Genomic DNA, 22,664 nt, shown 5'->3' on the forward strand with positions numbered 1-22,664 from the left:
AATCTCATGGGGGCGGGGGAAGTGTTGTAAAGATTGCTTTTCAAACATTAATGAATTTTTCAGACACTATGGCAGAAGCACCACAGAAATGTCAATGAAAATTAATATTTTTGTATTCAGCAGAGGCTATGGATGGTGTGCATTTGTTAAGGACCAGGGCCACACACTGAATGAGAAAAATAAAAAGACATACTGAATAATTTGCTCCATCACTGAGTGAGGCTAGAATCTTGTGGAAAAAAATAGTATGTGATCATGTAATTAAAGACTAACATAACACATAATTTTCAAAGGGGCTGAATTAAGGTCTCTTAGATAGCATTAATTCTGGCATTTCTTAATTTCTAAGTGCTTGACCTTGCACTCTTAGTATTCTTTTACTGTAGTTTTCTGAGTGTTTATACATGATGTGTGAGATAACTAGCCCTACAAGCAAGCTTCATGACAGAATTATATTATAACAGATAGAATGAAAAATTAATTAAAGTGTTTGCCTTTTTTTCAAATGTAAATGTAAGCCATAAGCACAACAGACTCAGGAGATGTTCTAAATCTACGCACAAAACTGCCTATTTAGCTTGCCAGGAAGCCAGATGCGTCTGCTACTTAATTTTTTTCCCTATCTTTCCAGGTTCTGTTAGAACACCTGCTTACTCACAATGATTAGCTGCTCCAGACACAGGATCTATACAGGCTGGTGGTTAAGCTACATGAAATATAGAACAGAAAAACAAGGGTATTCACATAAATCACAAACAAAACATGTAATACTATTGCATAATTCCACCTGATGCATTTACTGCAAATATCGTCCAAAACATTGCCAACATGTTTCACTTATTTCTCCTTTTCTTTGCAGCCCTTGGGAAGCAGGCCTACCAGTTTGCTTACTTTAAGTAGAAAGAACTCGTTAATCATTCATGGGCCTGATTCACCACTGTGTTACTCCAGTATTATGCAGGTTAAACTCCATTACTTTCAGTGTAGGGTCACAATGCTGAATCAGGTTGCGTCTTGGGAAGAATTTGTATATGTTTAGGTACATGTATCTTATTGAAAGAGTTTGGGTAAGTATCCATTCACTTTAAGGTTCTTATTCTTGGGGTGATAATATTAATGACTAAGAAATGAATGTTTTCATTCTCTATAAATATCAGCTATTGTGGTATCAAGAAGTATGCATATATTCAAAGTTAAATGTCTTACCATTCCTAGAGAAATATAACACTATAGAACTGAATGCGGTCTCTGCATTTATGAAGGAATCCTCTGAGTGGGTCATATATAACATCATGGTTCCCCCACCATAGAATAGAAATATATTGTTTAGTAAAAATATTCTCAACATTGAAAATGTATTTAAAATATTATAAAATGAGAAATATTTAATAAATGTGTTAAATACATGGAATATACTAAAAATATATTACAAAATCTTAGAATTTATGCCCTGATGTAGCAAATCATTTAAGCACATAAGAGGAGTAAAATATCTACTGTATTCTATCATCCACTCTATTGCTCTCTACTCTCTATTTTTCTGCTGTAGGCCTGGCTCAACATACACAACCTGCCTTATTTCTTAGTGGGTATGATTGGGAAGGGTAAGCTGTAGTCAGGGTGGCTAGTTAAGGTCAGCAGGAACATCCTGATATTAGTAAACAAAACTAAAAGTAAAATAAAGTAGAGGTCAGATTATGCATGAACAGTGCATGCATAGAACATGCTATACAGGGATTGGTTCCTGAAACGTGGCCAAGCCAATCCCAAAATGTGTGATTCAGTGTTTAGTAAATGCAGTGTGATGTGTAAATGTATATAAATGAAGAGGTTTTCTGTGTAACTTTGGATGTGTGGTACACCCTATACCCACCTCTTATGTTTGAATCTGATCCACTCACCATAATGTTGCTGTATGCCAAATAAAGATACCTGAGTGATAAAATCTGGAGTCAAACTGAGTTCTTAGGAAGCAGAGTAGAAAGAAGTCTCAGAAAATCCCAACTAGGGTGACCAGATGACCCGATTTTATAGGGACAGTCCCAATTTTGGGGTCTTTTTCTATGTAAACTACTATTACCCCCCACTCCCATCCCAAATTTTCACATTTGCTATCTGGTCACCCTAATCCCAAAATCTGCCAAACTGTTCCAACTGGCGAGTGCTTTCCTATAGGCTGCCATTTACTGCAGCTCTTTTTTATTACAGCTCCGTGCATGCCAAAAACACTCATAAAATTATAGTATTTGGCAGGATTAAGTCATTGTACTATTTGTAAAGTGCTGTGTGATCTTTGAATGGAAGGTGCAACACAGAAATGCTAAGCAGATTTAATTTTAAAGCCTCTCATTATGCAAAAAGATCTTACTTCATATTATGTAGCTTTCTTAGGAGAAGTGCCTGATTCTCCTCTCTTACTAACATCGGTGTAAACCAGGAGTAAAGTCATTCAAAAGTTGGAGTTTCATACAAGAAGTAAATGGTATAAACTGAGAGAAGAATCAGTTCTAGATTGCTCTCCTGACCCACCACTGTGCAAAATGCCAGTGCTGGTGCAAGTCTCCTCAATTTCTATAGCTAATGCTGTTATCAGAGACACAGTCTGAAATACTGCCTTTCCCTGCCTACATGCTGTTTTGGAAGGAAAATTGAACAGATTCACAGTCCTGTGTTAGGGACCAAAGATAACTTATATCTTACACAAATTTGACTGCTAAAATATTACTCAGGATTGAAATTTTGCGTATTTGCATTGATGCAATAGGTAATCCAACTTGTACAGATACAGTAATCTAACTGACAATAAGAACCATGATGTTCTTTCTCCTCCTTTTTGTACTGCCTGATTCCTTTTACAATGAGGCATGATGAGGCTGGAATGTAAAATGTTCCATAAATCTTTTATTGCATCCAGATCAAATACTGTCCCTTGTCTTTCTGTGTTGCTGAACTGACTGAAAATTTCTGAATTCTGCTTCTTGACAATATGAAGAAGCAAAAAATGCTAAAGGAGCCAAGAAAGAATCTCATTATATGGATTTCCATCTATTTTTTTTGTGTGTTTGCTTGCTAGAAGCAGAATGCTGAGGAAGTTACATGCAGTGCTTTGGAGAGAATACAGCATTGATCAATTAAACTCTGCATTTTGCAGCAAAGGCACATTTAAGTATCATTCTTTTTCTCCTGTATTACACTGCATTTCAATTCCTTCATGATGCTAAGGGATTATATATTATACACATTCATAACATATCTTTCTAGTTACCATTTAGTTCCTCCTCCCACACACAGTAGACAGCTCAAGTAACTAATATAAAATCAATATTACATATAAAGATCATTGTCCCTCAGTTGGGTGACTGTTTAGGGCTAATTAGTAAAAGGCCTATCTTTTCCATTTGCTTCCATAAACATATGGGAACCTGATTCTATGGAACTCTGTGGGATGTAATGGTAGAATTCTACCTTCCTTCCCTCAGACTCTACTGATGGCCCTTTTCCAGAAGCGTGTGAAGTTGGTGAGTCATAGAATTTTGGTTGTAGGAAGGCAGCTAGCAGGGGACTAGATGCTTTCTGCAGCATTGTACCTCATTGATTCTGTAGTTTTCCATTTGGAAATCCAATGGAGAGTGATGCTTGAAAGAACATTAACTCACACTAGTATCCCTTCCAGGGCTATGACTGCTGAGCTTCAGGGAAACTTGGGACCAAAAGAGCAACATTTAACAAACATATAAGTTCAATATTTTTATTTTCTAACAAAAACAATCTTTAGAAATATTTCTTAACAATCCCCATATCCCCAGGCTAATGAGGGCATCCATCTGAAGTGTAATGTACTCAGTATTTTGGGTTTCCAGTACACACTTCCCTCCTGGGTTCACATGAATTCAAATCCTCTGAGGTCTGAGTTAAAATGAAGCCAACATCACAGATTCCACTGTGTGACCTCACACCACGCTGACAAACAAAAACTATAACACATCACATACCATCCCTATAATTTTATAAAGGAATCATTTTGAAGTCTTTCGGATTTCTCAATTACTATTTTTTCTAGCATCTACTGTCCTTCCGCAATATTAAGTCAGTACAATAGCAGTAAGAGGTGCCTCTTTAGTTTGGACAGATGTTTGTTTTCCTCCTGAACAGCTGAATTTAAAGCTTGCTTTATCTATACAATAAGGAAACAACAAACAAATGTATCCTTAGCTGTGGAGTCTCTAACAATGCTTCCACGATAAAGGCAACAAAATTGAAATTTGCAGCACTGTTTAATAAATAAATCACACATTTATCATATAAGGCAAACAAACATAATGTAGTATATTAAAACACTACAATGTTATCAAACCTAGTATTTACAAGATGTAACCCATTACCACCTTGACTATTTTGCTTATATGTTGTACACTGTTCCCTTACACTTTTTCTTAGAAGTGCCAAAATACTGGTGTTCTCATCATACTTCTGCCCCAATGCAAAGGTGAGCTAACTGGAAACATCACAGAAGAGGATATTCTCCGAAGATTCCAAGCCCACCATTGTACATGTGAGAGTTTTGAAGGCATAGCTGAACCAAACCTCTGAACATTTTGAGGTTCATCAAATCCTAATAAAGATTGCTTACCTAAATAAAGACACCCACAACCACACAACAAAAGAAAAAAACCAAGACTGTAAACACAAAATGGCTAATTTAAAGTTAAATTAAACTCTTACATAACACCAAAATACAGGCATAAAGGTTGAAACCCCTCTTTACTTCCAATTGTGTCAAAATTCATTTTACAGGATTTCCAGTCATCTGAATCATACTGAGTTCAATTTTACTTTGAAACACTTAAATACAACTTTCACTCTCTTTGTATATGTGCTAAAATACATAGGAATCACAGGGTTAATTAGATGATAAAATTCAACCTTAACTCTCATTCATCTGACGAAATGGGTGTTCACCCACAAAAGCTTATACTCCAATACGTCTGTTAGTCTATAAGGTGCCACAAGACTCTCTGTCAACCTTAACTCTGAGTTTCAATGTCTCTGTGACATAAGACAAACACTTAATGTTACTTTAACATAGTTTGTTATGGTTTAATGAAATGTAAGTACATTATAAAGATAACAAATTGTTGTGCATGGTTAATAATCTCCTCAAAAGTGGCTGTTATTATTATTATTATTATTTATTATTTATTAACGAAAGTATTAATGTTGTTAAACTGTGCTTCAGGCCATAAACTGAATACCAGATGTTGAACATCTTTCAGGGTATAGCTTATTATGGTTTTAGTGCTTCATTGCCACACAGGTTTATAATAATTTTTATCAGTCTTTTCTAAATTTTAATTAGTGTAATAGTCAAATTGGGCCATAGACTGTAAATAAAAGTCACTATATATACTAATTTTACTGGAGGAAATTTTAAAATATGTAAGATAAACAGCATAAACAATGTGAAAGCTTCTGTAGAGAACTATTACCAGCAAATAGACTATAATTATTTAGGAGCCTCCCTTCCCCATCAGACAGTTCAGGATGTGATACTCAAATATTTTTGAGCATATGAGTTTCCAGTTTCTTCTCAAGTTTGTTCATGTTATGAAAGATGCACCAATCATAGAAACACATTAAGGATTATTTTCTAGGTAAAGACATGATTTTAAATGGTAAGTAATTTAAGAACAATATTCCCTTGATCATCTGTCTGTTTATTTTATGCTAAAATTTACTCTTAGAGCTTCAGTATATTTCACTGTTTTCAGTTTCAATATTTGAAATAATGTTTTCTTCTTAAATGTGTTAAATGTATTCCTTCAAGTTTTAGACATATGGTCTTACCAGCAAATTGTGAACTAGTCCCATAATTTAAAACATTTGCATTCCAATATAGTCCATAAAAATGTAATGAGTCCAATATAGTTCACATTACACATGTAGTAAAATCCCCCCAAATTAAAAACTTAACAAATGAATGTACAATAACTGCTGCAGTTATAAGTAAACATACTTACTGACCTGCAATGAAAAGTTCTTCCTGGGCCATCAACACATATGCCTCCATTGGAACAAAAGGTTGAGTTCGGTGCAGGTTCATTGCAAACGTCAATATCTACTTCACAAAATTCACCAGTGTATCCACTCACGCAAATGCACAAAAATGCACTGACCAAATCTTGACAAGAACCTCCATTCATGCATGGAGCAGACTTGCATTCCTAAAGGATATAAATGATAATACATTGATAATGGAATTTTAAAAACATATCATGTATATCCACAGAAATTAAAACAAGAAAGGGGGTTGTGTTCAGTTGCTCATGGGCAGAAAAATTAGAATTTGGTCAATTTGATTTTTATAGAGATCCTGTAACCATATGTTTTCAACACACAACTTTGAAAATACATATGGTTCTATCAATCAATATAGGAGAAACATGAATAAATCTTCATTTTATAGGTTTTCTAGACAGCCAGAAATGTGTGCTTCCTTTATTAAAATCTCAAAACATGCAATTGCACAATAGATTTTCTAGCGCTTTCTCTCTCTTTTCTCAGTTCTTATATTGGTAATCATCACTTTAGCATCTGAAATTTCAGAATAAAAGATAATTAAGATAAAGATAAGATAAAATAAGTAGAAGCAGGTAGGGTTTGCCCAGACATACATCATATTTCTGGGTGAAACCTGGTCTGAACATTGTCCAGTTCATCTATGCTATAATTCCTATTATTAAACACTTTCTGAGAATAAGTGATAACTTCCAGAATTGCCATTAATTGCAAACCTTTACAAATTCAAAGCTGCAGTGAATTTTAACAGCATTCACATAACAAATTCTTCTGACGAAGCTAATGTAAAACCCATCAAATTCATACCATGGAAACCAGTGACAAATTAATGTATTGTCAAAATAATAGGAGAGTTGAATTAGTGTAATTGCCAATATAAAAGAGATTTTTGCCCTTGAGCTCAGAAACCCAATTCATGCCCACATCCAAGATAGTTTTGTTTTGTTGCTGCCACCCAACTAGTCTAGCTAAAAGTAGGTTTTTAGAAGTGAATTTATTTTCATATTAGTTTTAACTTTTTCAGAGGGTGAACACCTTAAGGATAACCAAGGGCACTTAGTACATTTCTTGCAGGTACTGCCATTACTTTTACAGAATGTAAATGCATATATCCACAGGGAGTTCTATGAAAACGGCATGTTTTTCCATCAGCTCTCTAGCTGGTATATATAGAATGATGTATTAGAAAGCATTACATAAACTAATTTAATTATATATCCCATAGGAAGATGGGGGTAGTTTGTAGACTACCAAAATTATGCATACAGTGTCTAGAAAGACAATTTTGAAAGCATCTCAATCTGCTATTTAAACATTTTGGCCTTTTCTGGTTTGATAAATTAAAAATTTGTTTCTCTGTTTTCTTTGTTTTCCCTTGCATCTCGCTATTGCTTCTCACTATTTTTATAGCTTTGATCATAATTCCTATACAATTAATGAAGAAAAAACTCTACCTCAAATAATAATTAAAAAAAAGAAAAGCATAAAAACCTTACAATGATAGATCAAAATTATAAATGCAACTAGGGATACGCAAGCCTCAAACAGGTGTACAGTGCTTAGGCTGAATATGAAGTTATAGTCATGCCAAATTTCAAATAATCTTAAAACTTGTTTGTTTCATTAGGTATACTAAGAGTGCCCATAAAGGTGTACAGTATAATGGAAGACTTGTTCAGACCTGAATCCAGGACTTGGCAAGGCTTCAGGACTTGGCTGTGGAGTGATAGAAAGAATATTGAGGGCAAATGGAAAGTTTTGTGGAAGAGACACTGTACCAGTTACTGCCCTGTAAGATACTATATTTATTTTTAAATAAAATATTGAGTATATTTGATGCACAGCAAATAAATATAAACAATTCTTAAACAAGCAGCAAAAATGTTCAGCAAGTTGTGCTACCGGAAAAGTGTTACTCTTTACCAATCTTAATTAAGGCAAGAGATTTCCTTTAACAGGCAGGCAGACAATTACGCAAATCACTAACTGGGAGGGCTGACACAATTCCCTAGGATTTAGAACTCAAGGTCAGTCAAAGAGAGCAAGGAAGTTGGATGGTTAGCTGGTATACATGGGGCCAAACCTAAGAGTCTAAGGCTATGTCTACACTAGCACTTTTGTTGGCGAAACTTTTGTCAGTCAGGGGTATGGAAAAACACACCCATAACAGACAAAAGTTTCACCAACAAAAGCGCCAGTGTGGACAGCACTCTGTCAGCCAGGTAGCATCTCCTACCAACATAGCTACCGCTGCTTGTTGGGGGTGGCTTAATTATGCCAGTCGGAGAATTCTCTCCGACTGGCATAGAGCAGCTACACAGGAAATCTTACAACGGTGCAGCTATAAGGTCTATAATGCAGACATAGCCTTAGTCTCACAAGCAATCACAATTAAGTTAATAGAACCACTTGTCTAAGTAAGGTGAGCAGAATTCATCATCATTACTGAAACTAATAAGACTACTTGTGTGAGTAAAGTGAACAGGATTAGAATCTCTAAAATTTACAGTATTTTGAGTGCCTACCTGTGGAAGAAAAACCATTTTTAAATATCAGACAGGTAGCCGTGTTAAAAAGCAGCAAAGAGTCCTGTGGCACCTTATAGGCCTGGTCTACACTACGCGTTTAAACCAAATTTAGCAGCTTTAAACCGAATTAATCCTGCACCCGTCCACACAATGAGGCCCTTTATATCGATATAAAGGGCTCTTTAAACCGATTTCTGTATTCCTCCCCAACGAGAGGAGTAGCGCTGAAATCGATATTGCTATGTCGGATTAGGGTTCGTGTGGCCGCAAATCAACGGTATTGGCTTCCGGACGGTATCCCATAGTGCACCATTGTGACCGCTCTGGAAAGCAATCTGAACTCCGATGCACTGGCCAGATAGACAGGAAAAGCCCTGCGAACTTTTGAATTTCATTTCATGTTTACCCAGCGTGGAGCTCTGATCAGCACGGGTGGCGATGCAGTCTCAAATCCAAAAAGAGCTCCAGCATGGACTGTACGGGAGATACTGGATCTGATCGCTGTATGGGGAGACAAATCTGTTTTTTCACAGCTCTATTACAGAAGATGAAATGACAAAGCAGTTGAAAAAATCTCCAAGCTATGATAGACAGAAGCCACAGCACAGTGCTGTGTGACAAGCATAATGGAAAGCCAAAGAATCAAATGGTCGCTCATGGAGGAGGAGGGAGGGGGACTGAGGACTCCAGCTATCCCACAGTCCCCGCTAGTCTCTGAAAGCATTTGCATTCTGGCTAGCTCCCATGCCTGAAGGGTCAAATACATTTTCCGGGGCGATGTTTCGGGTATTGTCGTCAATTTTACACCCTTCCCCCCAAAGAAAGGAGAAAAAAATGGTGGGTTGCCTTTTTCATGTCACCTATGTCTATGAATCTGCTGGTAGATGCGCGGCACTGTGCAGCAGTGACACCAGGCATCCCCTTCTCCGGTGGCAGATTGTACATATGACTCTATCCATCGTCGTCATCGCCCATGAGCTCCTCCGGCTGTCTCGGTGAGGACCTGGGTTAAACATGGGTATGACTCCTGGCATTCCCAGCAATTGGTACGAAGGTCTGCGTAACCATCTCATCATAGCAACTGGAGCTGGTCCTTCAGCCCCCCTCTTCATATCTAAGAAAAGCATCGGCTCACTGGCCTGACTATTCATAGCAGCGAGCTGGGCTCTCTCCCCGAACCCTTTAATGTCTGCCTGCTTTATAGCAGCGAGGCTTCCTCCCTCATTTATCTCACTAAAGTCAGTGTTTTCTTATCCCTGCATTCTTTATTACTTCATCACACAATGGGGGGCACTGCCACGGTAGCCCCAGGAGGATTGGGGGAGGAGGAAGCAACGGTGGGGGTTGTTGCAAGGCACCCCCTCGAATTGATGCAGGCTCAGCATTCTGCGGATCTTGGGTCTGATCGGAAACGGCTGTCCACTCTGGTTCTTCCATACACTTGGCACCATATTATAGCAGTACTCATCCTCATTTTTAGGCAAAAGCATAAAAGCAGGGAAGACCAGGAGTGCTTTCCCATTTTTGTCATGCGCCCGCTGTGGCCGACCTCAGCCAGGAGCCCTGACAGCAGTAGACAGTACCAGAACTGACTGATAACCGTCCTTCATCACCAATTACAATGGCATGGCAGACAGTGCAATAGGGATGGTAACATCGTTCTGCTATCTTGACAAAGCAAAGGATGGTGCTGTGTAGCACTGCAGCTAACGTGTCCGTCAGGAGCATCCACGATCAACATACGTGACAGTGGACCAAAAGCAAAACGGGCTCCCTGCTGCCATGCTGATGCGTCTGCCAGGCATTCCAGGAAAAAGGCACGAAATGATTGTCTGCTGTTGCTTTCACGGAGGAAGGATTGGTGATGACATTTACCAGAATCAACCCGCGACACGTTTTTGCCCATTGGATCTCAACCAGTAATTCCAATGACGGCAGAGACTGCGGGAACTATGGGATAGCTACGGGATAGCTACCCACAGTGAAATGCTCCGGAAATCAACGCTAGCCTCGGTACATGGACACACACCGCCCAATTAATGTGCTTAGTGTGGCCGCGTGCACTCGACTTTATACAATCTGTTTTACAAAACCGGTTTATGTAAAACTGGAATAATCCTGTAGTGTAGACATACCCATAGACTAACAGACTTTTTGGAGCATGAGCTTTCATGGGTGAATACTCACTTCATCGGATGCATGTCATTTTTAAATATTGACTCATAACCCATGCTGCTTGATTCAATTTTTTGTTGCCTGTAGACAAATAAGTGATTAAACACTACATAGAGTGGTTGCCATTAAAGTCCATATTTACCAGCAGTAGAACATGGGACTGTTCTCCTATGCCTTGAACCTTTTGTTGTCACTTATAGGTTATTATAGAATCACAGAATATCAGGGTTGGAAGGGACCTCAGGGAGGTCATCTTGTCCAACCCTCTGCTCAAAGCAGGACCAATCCCCAACTAAATCATCCCAGCCAGGGCTTTGTCAAGCCTGACCTTAAAAACCTCAAGGAAGGAGACTTACCATCTCCCTATGTAACCCATTCCAGTGCTTCACCACTGTCCTATTGAAAAAGTTTTTCCTAGTATCCAAACTAAACCTCCCCCACTGCAACTTGAGATCGTTACTCCTTGTTCTGTCATCTACTACCACTGAGAACTGTCGAGCGCCATCCTTTTTGGAACGCCCCTTCAAGTAGTTGAAAGCAGCTATCAAATCCCCCCTCACTCTTCTCTTCTGCAGACTAAACAATCCAAGTTCCCTCAGCCTCTCCTCATAAGTCATGTGCTCCAGCCCCCTAATCATTTTTGTTGCCTTCCGCTGGACTCTTTCCAATTTTTCCACATCCTCCTTGTAGCGTGGGGCCCAAAATTGGACACAGTACTGCAGATGAGGCCTCACCAATGCCGAATAGAGGGAAATGATCATGTCCCTCGATCTGCTGGCAATGCTCTGTTGTATCAACCAGGCAAGTTACTAACAACTTCAACAGACTTTATTTTTACAGTGGAAACCTCTGTACCAAGCTGCTGTTGCACCCTCTGTAACTCTCACTCAGCCTCCTCAACTCCTATCCCCTCCTTCCTGTTTCCTGTCCTTTCCGACTCCTGACAGCCAGTGCTCCCTGTTCTATTAATTACAAGCACATCTAAACACCACATGCTCCTACTTATACAGCCCAAAATACTGTTAGCCTTCTTGGTAACAAGGGCACAACTTGACTCATATCCAGGTTCTCGTCCACTGTAACCTCTAGGTCCTTTTCTGCAGAACTGTTGCCTAGCCACTCGGTCCCTAGTCTGTAGTAGTGCATGGGATTCTTCCGTCCTAAGTGCAGGACTCTGCACTTGTCCTTGTTGAACTTCATCGGGTTTCTTTTGGCCCAATCCTCTAATTTGTCTAGGTCCCTCTGTATCCTACCCCTACCCTTCAGCGTTTCTACCACTCTTTCCAGTTTAGTGTCATCTGGAACCTTGCTGAGAGTGCAGTCCATGCCATCCTCCAGATCATTAATGAAGATATTGAACAAAACCAGCCCCAGGATCAATTCTTGGAGCACTCCACTTGATACCAGCTGCCAACTAGACATGGAGCCATTGATCACTACCTGTTAAGCTTGACGATCTAGCCAGCTTTCTATCCACCTTATAGTCCATTCATCCAGCCCATACTTGTTTAACTTCCTGGCAAGAATACTGTGGGAGACTGTATCAAAAGCTTTGCTAAAGTCAAGGAATAACATGTCCACTGCTTTCCCCTCATCCACAGAGCCAGTTAACTCATCATAGAAAGCAATTAGGTTAGTCAGGCATGACTTGCCCTTGGTGACTGTTCCTGATCACTTTCCTGTCCTTGAAGTGCTTCAAAATTGATTCCTTGAGGACCTGCTCCATGATTTTTTTGTGTGTGTGGCTGCACTAATGCAGACCATCTGTGGGATAAATGACTCTCCTGCACAAGTTCTTTAGAACTAGGCACATCTAGCCCTAAGAAAACATGAGTTCATTGTGTAATAACCACATACACACATACCTTTTTCTGTTTAAATGTGGACATAATCTATTTTGTTGTTGAGTTGGAGGAGGGGAGAGGTTTGCCCCACACCCAGCTGTACCATTTTACAAAGCCCTTTAAAGAATTCTGTCTAACCTGTGTTTATTTTTCTTTTTAAAAAGTAGCACTCAAATTTGGATTTTACTGGAACTCCACATTCACTTTGTGATTTAAAACTGAGTTTGGGATATACTAAGCAATGATGATGTAGGGATCAAGAGGGAAACAGCCAAAACAGCTACACAGAAACAATTATTGGTGACAAAGTCCCAGATAATATGCCGGCATCCTCCTCTTGAGAAGAGAATCTTCCTTATTTCCCCATTCCGAGAATCCAGAAAGAAGGGGCTCCCTCCCTCCCCAGCTGATAGAGAAAAAAACTATCATTATCCATCAGGAGCTCAAAGAATCGGCAGTTGCTGACAGCCTGCCAGCTCTTATACTGTGGATATCTTAAAGAGAAGATTGCCAAGTAAAAAAAAAATGTGAGTTACATTGGGGTGGGGGAGTCAGTGTATGCATGAGTCAGATCATCTGAGAGAAGCAACAGCAAGGGCTGTGGTAGTGGTAAAAACTGGGTGTGGGGGTTACTACATCTGAGTAGCTACTGACACTGGTATTAGCAGAGGTAATGGCTCTTCCCTGCTCCTCTCCTTAACCTTGTATTAGCAGGAAATGTCTCAGAGTTACTGTTTCTGGACTACACACACCATGCTTATAACATCTTTACAACATCTAAAAGTCTGTTGGTTGATTTACAGAACAATTAGAGATGTAGGATGGGATTTTCAAAAGCAAGGTGCAAAGGTCTCATTTAAATGCTTAGAATCTAGTTCTAGCTGTCATGTAACTAGAAAAGGTAGGCGGTATGGGGTGAGGAAGGACATGGGTTACAGCAGTGAGGTCATGTGGTTACTCACTTGACACATGAAAAAATCTTGATCACTCAAATTAAAGAGTTTTTTAAAACTTTTCTTTTAGTAGTAATTATAAAGGTAAATGACAGCAAGACCAGCTTTTTGGAGAAATATGTCCATTTTTAGTAGTGATACCACCTTAGTTTTGAATAAATAGACTCATTGGGTAATAATGAGAAAAAAAATAACCAAGATGCAAGTCTGTATCTAAGCTACAAATGTTCCAGCAGACACAAGTGAACTTAGCAAAGGAAACTGAAATAAACATTTTCCTCTGGCAAATGTTCTATTTGCAAGGTGACAGGATGTATTGGCGGCATGAAAAGGTCTTAAACTTGATTTTAGAATTTTGGAAGTGATATCAGACAAAACATATATAAATGTCTTAACACAAGATGGAGAAATCAGCATGAATGTACCAGAACCAGCATCACTTAATATGTCCAGCAGCTCCTGAACAGAATTGCCAATATTCCTGTCTGCAGTGCCATGTACTGTAAGATTAATGCTATGAGCACTGAGCTAGTGTCTCTGATCTCACTCTGACTACATATATTAAAGACAGTAGTTCTGATCTAATTTACTAGCATTTCTTGTTTAACCAATTAACTAGGCTTCCAATGGAAGCTGTGTCTCATTACATTAGAACATTTGTTCCTATTAAGATTTTGTACAACCTCTGCTGATGCCTTGGTGGTGTTGAAAGTAGAAATTTTCAGTTCTTGTTCAGGTGCACAGCAAAGGGATTCCAAACAGACAAAGTTTGTTTTAGGTCTCTAAGCTATCAAAGACTACAAGACTGGAAAACTGGCAGCACTGAAGATGAGGAAAGCTTGTTTCTTTCTCAAAGTGGTTCCTTTCTCTTTATTATTCCAAGTCCTGTTTCCTTGAGTACAGTAGAAGCAAAGAAAAGGAATCAATTCCTTTTTCAGAAATCCAAGCCTGCCCTCTCAGTGCACTCTGCCCAAAAGATACACTGTCTCTTGCCTTCATTCCTGGGCTTCAGTCACACTGCTTCTCCCGCTGTCATCTCCCTTTCTCACGTTTTTCCACTTCTTTTCAAATAACTGACACACACAGCTACAAACAAATCAGTGCCCCAGTGCTTGCATTTGCAGCAGGAGTATGTGTGGGGGATGGAGAGGGAAAGCAGGGACATGACCTCCCCAATCAGTGGGGGCACAGAACTCCTCCAGTATCTATAGTTAGAGTTGCCCATCTCTTTCTATTGTAAGACTTTGTTTTCAGTTCTTTAGATGACAAACTGAAACAGCTTGGGCTGAAATTTTCAATACAGAGTGTCTCAAGTTGATTTTTTTTTGAAAGTTTCAGCTAAAACATCAAGGTCTCTGCTCTGTTTTGCCATGTTAAAAAAATTTCTTACAACCATTTTTGAGTTGTAACTCCTTCATGATTTTGAGCAGCAATTTAAAATTTCTCAGGTGGTGGTGTCAGGAATGTGCTGTTTTTTTTCCAGCCCCTGTGAAAATTTGCCCAAATTTGCCCAAGTTATAAGCCTCTGAAATATTTCAGTTTGCATGTGCTCAGTAGAGACTTGTTAGCATTCTGCAGATAAATTCTCCAAAGATTCCATCTACACTGAGCATGCTCCATCCCTGCACAGCTCCTGTGTGTTGACCAGACTATGTATGTACCAGCCTCCAAAGAGTAACCAAGCAGGCTGCATCCCGGGGCTGCAGGGGCTAAGCAGGACTCTCCCTGCATATTCTTCTCCGAACTTGTGGGGTCTGCTATGGCACCAGGCACAGGAACAGAGAAATTATATTTTCCAGTGTTCTCTATTCTCCTTTTCCCAGTACTCTTTCAGTATGTCCAAGAAGGAGTAATCAATCTGATTCAAATGCAAATGGGTAAGGAAATGAGGTGAGAGGGTGGGTGGGTTGTGGAGGGGAAAGAGATGCAGGATGACAAGTCAGGGGATAGGAGCCGTGGAGGAGAAGAGGCAGGAGTAGAGAAGGGTGGAAGATGGAGAAGAGAATAGGAAAAGGAGGGTGATAGTAGCTGGTTGAGAGGATAGAAGAAGGTGAGGATAGGAAGGTGAGGGAAAGAAAGGCAGAATCTGGGAATACATGAGCAGGAGATGGACTGAAGAGGAGATGGGAGGAAAGGAGCAGGTGGGGAAAGAGACTGGGGAGTGGGAAAGGACAATTTAAAGATGACACCAAGCTGAGAGGGGTTGCAAGCATGCTGGCAGACAAAATTAGAATTCAAAATGACCATGACAAATTAGAGAATTGCTCTGAAATCAACAAAATGAAATTCAGTAAGGATACATGAAATGTACTAAACTTACATTTAGAAAAGCAGAACTACAAAATATGGAATAGCTGGCTGGGTAGTAATACTGCTGAAAAGGATCTGGAAGTTATAGTGGATCACAAATTGAATATGTCAATTATGTGATGCTGTTGTGAAAAAGGCTAATATCATTCTGGGGTCTATTGACAGAAGTGCTTTATATAAGTCATGGGAGGTAATTATACCACTCTGCTAGGCACTGGTGAAGCCTCAGGTGGAGTACTTTGTCCAACTCTGGGCACTGCACTTTAGGAAAGATATGGATAAATTGGAGAGAGTCCAGAGGAAAGCTACAAAAATGACAAAGGGTTTAGAAAATCTATGAGGAAAGGTGAACAAAAACGAGTATATTTAGTCTTGAGAAAAGAAGACTGAGGTAGGACTTGATATCAGTCTTCAAATATGTTACCGGTTGTTATACAGAGGATGATGATCAAATGTTTTTTCATGACTACCGAAGGTAGTACAGGAAGTAATGGGCTTAGTCTGAAGCAAGGGAGATTTAGGTCAGATATTAGAAAAAACTTTATAATTATAAGGGTAGTTATGCTCTGGAATAGGCTTCCAATGGAAACTGTGGAATTTCCATCATTGGAAGCTTTTAAGAAGAGCTTGGACAAACACCTCTCAGGGATAGTCTACGTATATTTGGTCCTGCCTCAGGTCAGTCATCTGGACTTGATGATCTCTAAAGGTCCCTTCCAGCTCTACATTTCTATGTCCCTCTAGTAGCTGGTCTGCATAAAACATATCAGCTTTTTACTGTTACAAGTTACTCAATTAACTCAAATTGTAGAAGACTGTGTTGCATATCTAAGGGTCAGAATCCTGCTGAAGACCTATGTGAGGAGTCAATATGGTTCCGCTTGATGGTTGCCTGCCCCCTCCCCCCACAAAAAAAGTACATTTAAATTGCAGAGAAAAAACAGTTGAAGAATTATAAGACTGCAAATTCAAGCATTCATAAGTTAGGAAATGAACAACTAAAGTTGCCCATGGAACTTTAATTCAACCTCCATATGCATTATGCTACAGTCTTTAATTACATGATCTCATACTATTATTTCCACAGAACCCCTATATGAGTCATTCAGTATTTCTTTTTATCTTCCCAAATTAATGTGTAGCTCTAGGCCTTATTTACCTAAGTACACAAGCCAAACCCTACACTGAACACAAAATTATTAATTTCCTCTTTGGTGTTTCTATGGTGCTCTTATCATAGAGTTTCACAAACTGTAAGAATAGATGATATTATCTCCATTTTACAGCTGAAGCACAGAAAGATTAAGTTCAAAGCTGTCATAAGTGTCTACTAATTTTGGATGACCAATTTATGAAACATGAGGTCTGATTTATCAGAATACTCAGCAATCTATAGCACTTTATATATTCAGACCAGAGATCTCATTGACCTCAGTTGCAGTTGTGGGCACTCACCACTTGTGCAAATCACAGTTCACAGGCACTCAGAAAATGAAAAACACACTGGATTAATGACCAATGAAAATTTTGTTTTAAGCATTTGTCCAGCATCCCTTAGGAACTCTGAGGCGGAACCAAAGATAAAATCCAGTTCTTCAGGATGACATTCAAGCACTGTGTTAAACATGAGACCATGTTTTTGCTTCCTGCAATCCCCTGTCTCAGTCACAACACTCTTTCCAATTTATTCAACAAACAAAGAAAGGGTGCCAGAGGCAACAGCCTCCTTCACTATACAGCCCTGATTAATTCCCAGAACACCATCCATTCTGTGCACTGAATGAGGCAGTGATGCAGTGCAAAAAAAGAGCATGTGACCACATAACTCAAGACTATATCATTATGTACATGGACAAGTGGCAGGAATTAAGATTGCACAAATAATCTTACCCAGACTTTTCTTAAATTTTGAGAGCTTGACTTTGTAGTCATTATGTTTTTTAAATAAAGTTTTAAATAAAGCTTTTAGAAATATTATATATGATGAATTGTGTATTCTGTGTATAGTTCACAATGTAGTCTACTGGCTTGTCAAAGTACATGTGGCTGAATGACAAAAATATATATAATTTCAAAAAGATATAAATACATATTCTCCCTAAGTGTTGCCTGTATGTGATAAACGTAGATTGAGGTTAATTGTTCCTAAAACCAGTCCAAATTATCGAACCATTTATACCATATACACTGAAAAAAAAACTGTTAACACTACAGGAAATAGTTGAAATAAAAGGCTTCATAGCTTAATTACTTAAATATTTAGTGGCTTAATGCTGTAAAATGACTATTAAGACAAGTGGAAATAAAAAAAAAAAGCTGTGGTAGGCTGTGTGTGGTTGAAACATTTTTTTAATGCTCTACAAACTATTTACATTAGGGTGCTTTTTCTTTGAAATAGTATGTCTGTTGGAAACACCTAGCAGTTGGCCAGTGTTTCTGCCAAATAATTCACTGGCTGTTGGTTGATTTTTTTGTAGACATCTCAGCAAAGGAGAATTTTGAGGAGAGACTTGATGGAGAAGAGGGTAATGGCCTTGCAGATCAATTCAGAGAGTGGAAGGAAGCACCTAGATGTTTGGGGAAGAGGTGAGCAAGTGGTAGTCAATGTGGGCATCCTTGATTTGTAGAAAGAAAGATAGAAATGTGAAGAGCCATGAAGCTTGCATTTGATGGAGCGGAAAAAGGAGAGACAATGTAGGAATTCAAAAAAAGAGTCAGTGCAACAAAAAAGGACGATGCTTTCAGTAACTCATTTTCAATGGACTTGGGGTGGGGGCAATGTAGATGCCGGAAGGTCACAGAGGAAGAGAATGGGTGGGGTTGAGAACTGGAGGATAGTTTAACCATATGAAGAGTGAGAAGAGGTGATGTTTTACAATCTAATGGAAGAAAAAGTAGCAAGGCTTGGACACCCAGTTTATGGCACGAGGTGACAGGGAGGGCGAGTTTGATTAAATTGGATATATAAATAAATACTTTTAAACTAATCAATTGACTAATGTGTGTAACGAGAGTTTCAGAACATGTGAAACACTGTATAATTGCTAAGTATTATTATTTCATATTAACAGCTTTTTTTTCTGTACACTGAATTTAGTTTTCCAAAGTATCACATTTTACAGTACTGTACTACTTTGTAGGCACCAAAAAATTTGTTTTAATAGCACTTTTTAAAGGTTACACAAAGCAGCTACAGCTTGGTGCATTAGTAAGGGACATACTGTAAGTTCTTTTTAATGCCTTGGAAAATACTGTGCCATGGTTTAATTTCTCAGAAGTGCAATAATCTGATGCAATGCTGAATGCTATTAAGAGACCAAAAGGCACAAGATTCCTTGCTAAGATTAAAAAAAGGCACTTAGTTTAAACTATTTGGTCCACTAAGTTATGAAGTTTTCAGCTCACAAGAGAATTTAAAGTACACTCATCATTTGGAATAAATCTCTGTAGCACAGCTACTTTACACCAATCTAAAATACACAGTAAAAGTATAAAGAAATATACTGTTTTAAAAAATGAATGTTCCAGATGCCAATTTATATTTTATTTTTAAACAACTAAAACTGAAATTTATTTTTAACTTGGTCCTGTCAGATTATATAGCCAGTAGGGAAGGTAGAAAGAGGTAAAAGCTTTTTATAAAATCTTTCACAAACATTTTCACAAATTAATTTTGTGTGGTTCCCAACATCTCAAAATTTTATTTTCTTCTATGGGCCCAAAGATTTCTGAAATATTTTGTAGAATGGGTTGTGAAATTTATTTTCATATCAAAATTCTGTGATTTTTTCAATGTCACTCCATTCTAAAGGCATCCCAAAATCACTACAGTAGACAACTTGTCAAATTTGGATTGTGGATGGAAGACAGGGAGAGAGAGAGCAGGGCCGCCCGGGGGGGGGCAAGTGGGCCAATTTGCCCGGGCTCCACAGGAGCCCCCACGAGAATGTCTGAGGCTCACGCTGGCCCTGCCCCCGCCTCCACCTTCCCCCATCCCCTGGGGAGTCAGCGCACCATGTCCAAGAGTGGCCCTGGACAGCACTAAAGCAGCGTAGCTCCAGCGGTGCCTGAGCTCCTTCCGCTCAGATCCATGTGGTAAGGGGGCGGGGCTGTGAGCTGCAGCCAAGCGGCGGGAGCTCAGGTCCTGTGGAGCCAGGCCACTGCAGCGCTGTTCAGGGCCACTCCTGGACGCGGCGTGCTGAGGCTCTGGGAGAGGGAGGAGGCAGGGGTAAGCAGCATGGTAAGGGGGCAGGGGCTGGGGGGGTTCAAAAAGAGGCAGGGAGGGAGCAGAGGTTCAGGGGGGCAGTCAGGGAACAGGGAATGGGGGATAGGATTGTGGGCATTCTGGGAGTCTGTCAGGACTCGGTGTGGGAGTGGGGGTGGATAGACGTCGGGGCAGTCAGGGGACAGAGAGCAGGTGAGGTTGGTGGGGGTGAGGTTCCAGGGGGGTGGAAGTGGGTCAGGGATTTTGAGAAGGGCAGTCGAGGGGCAGGAAGTGGTTGGGGGTCAGATAGTGGGCAGGCCAGACTGTTTGGGGAGGCACAGCCTTCGCTACTCTAAAGCTCATTCAGCAGTTTGAGGCTGGCAGACAGCTATTTAACACAAAAAGCCAAGCTGTTATCTTTTCCATTAGGGCTACCATCCCTTTCACTTCTCAAATGCCAAATTATAGTCTACATTTAATTTCAGTGCCATAGGGAGAGTCACATCAGGGGAGGGTAGCTTCATTAAAATTAGCCACTTTAGATTAACAGTGATAGAGCCAAGAGAGTCATGGGGGAGGGATCACATGAGAAGACCTACACCACCTACCTTCTTCCCAACCCTACCAAGGGAGACTCCCCTCCCCCGCATTCCCCGAGGCTCCCAGAGGGGTTAATTCAGTGGTTCTCAAACTTTTGCACTGGTGACCCCTTTCACATAGCAAAATCTGAGTGTGACCCCCCCCTCCTCCTTATAAATTAAAAACACTTTTGTATATATTTAACACTATTATAAATGCTGGAGGCAAAGCAGGGTTTGAGGTGGAGGCTGACAGCTCGCAACTCCCAGTAATAACCTCGTGACCCCATGATGGGGTCCTGGCCCCCAGTTTGAGAACCCCTGGGTTAATTTAAGTTTAGCACCCTGTGTCCATTCACGTGCATGTGCTATTTTGAGCATTTCAGTTTTCACAATATAGGCTTATCCCAGATTCTGGAACAAGCTCAAATGCTCAGTTCGTGGAGCAGGTACATAAGCTATACTAAAGACAAACCCACAGTAACTGTCTCCAGTTTGTGAGGGATCCCATGGAGCCAATCTCTAGGAAACAGATAAATTCATGGAGGTTAAGTCCACTAATGGCTATTAGCCAGAATGGGTAAGGAATGGTGTCCCTAGCCTCTGTTTGTCAGAGGGTGGAGATGGATGGCAGGAGAGAGATCACGTGATCACTGTTAGGTTCACTCCCTCTGGGGTACTTGGCATTGGCCACTGTCGGTAGACAGGATACTGGGCTGGATGGACCTTTGGTCTGACCCAGTATGGCCACTCTTATGTTCTTATGTTCTTACCTAAATGAACCCAAAGTTATGGAGACAGATATGAGTCAAGGAAGCCAGCAGAGTATCAGAAACCTGGAAAAATCTCTGACTGGATGGGCTCAGGCATTTGGTCACAAGCTGAGATGGTTCAAAAGTTTTAGATTTTTTTTTAAGCAGAATTTTTTTTGTTGTTTTTTTTTAAACCATGTTCAGGTTTTGGCAGACTAATTTCAGCTTTTCAATTAAAAAAAACACAACAAATTTTGAAGGAAATCAGACATTGTCCATGATTTTTTCCGTTTTTTAAAAACCCCTAGGTTTTGATCCAAAAAGTTTTGATGGAAAATGTTTGTCCAACCCTTTTAATGAGCTTTAGTGCCTTTTAGCACTAGCTGATTCTGAGAACCAGTGATATCTTGTAAAGGTGACTTGAAAAGTTTTCTCAAAACTGGGTTTGTGCCGAGATGCGGAAGGTTTTTAAATGTTTATTTTTCCCAGGGCCATCCGGCGGGGGGGCAAGTGGGGAAACCCCCCCCCGAGAATATAGTATTCTATAGTATTGCAACTTTTTTTTATGGAAGGGGCCCCCGAAATTGTTTTGCCTCAGGCCCCCTGAATCCTCTGGGCAGCCCTGGAAGAGAACAACATAAAAAAGTCACTTACATACTTATATTGTATAGTACAGACACTTGAATTGAGTGAATAGCTGACTGATCTACTCAATTAACATCCCATTAAATTAGACACTTTATATTTGAGAAAATCATTCATTATTAACTTCTGAGCAAAACCAACACCAGATTAGAACTTTGACTGTCGACCGTTCCCTCAGATATCACCAGATGTCATCATTTTCTATGAGATTTTAACCATTCAAATGCCCTTTTAAGGAAAAAGTCTCAAATCTGTTAAATGGATTCACCATCCCTCCCACAGACTACCTCATTTACTGCTTACACAGTGGAGAAGGAAGGTCGCATATTAAGTGAGGAGCTGCCTGTGAGAGACTAGTGGCCTGCTAACTCCTCCAATGCTTTTTGTAGATGAACAGCTTTTACTAGTGTTTTTAATAGTTGCCAAATGAGAACTACTTCCCCTCTAAAATCTAGGATTATTACTTGGCTGCCAGTTATCATGTTTCTTGTGTGACACAAGGGCATCTGACAACCCTGTAATAGCAGCTAAATGCCTGTGAATATATCTGGATTGCAGGGATAACTTGCTATGACTTCATGTGCTCTGCAGGCTTCCCTG

General features: G+C 39.8%; 1 protein-coding gene across 1 annotated transcript in view; it reads right to left on the minus strand.

Moving 5' to 3' along the window:
- The window catches only part of LOC142046537 (uncharacterized), a 143,157-nt gene that overhangs the window by 3,003 nt on the left and 117,490 nt on the right, over positions 1–22,664 (minus strand). Inside the window, exon 7 of the mRNA XM_075063506.1 lies at positions 6,022–6,221. Within this exon, the coding sequence (XP_074919607.1) occupies positions 6,022–6,221 (200 nt within the window). The remainder of the gene's footprint in view (positions 1–6,021; positions 6,222–22,664) is intronic.

Source organism: Chelonoidis abingdonii, chromosome 3, assembly GCF_003597395.2.
Source record: "Chelonoidis abingdonii isolate Lonesome George chromosome 3, CheloAbing_2.0, whole genome shotgun sequence".
Taxonomy (NCBI): domain Eukaryota; kingdom Metazoa; phylum Chordata; order Testudines; family Testudinidae; genus Chelonoidis; species Chelonoidis abingdonii.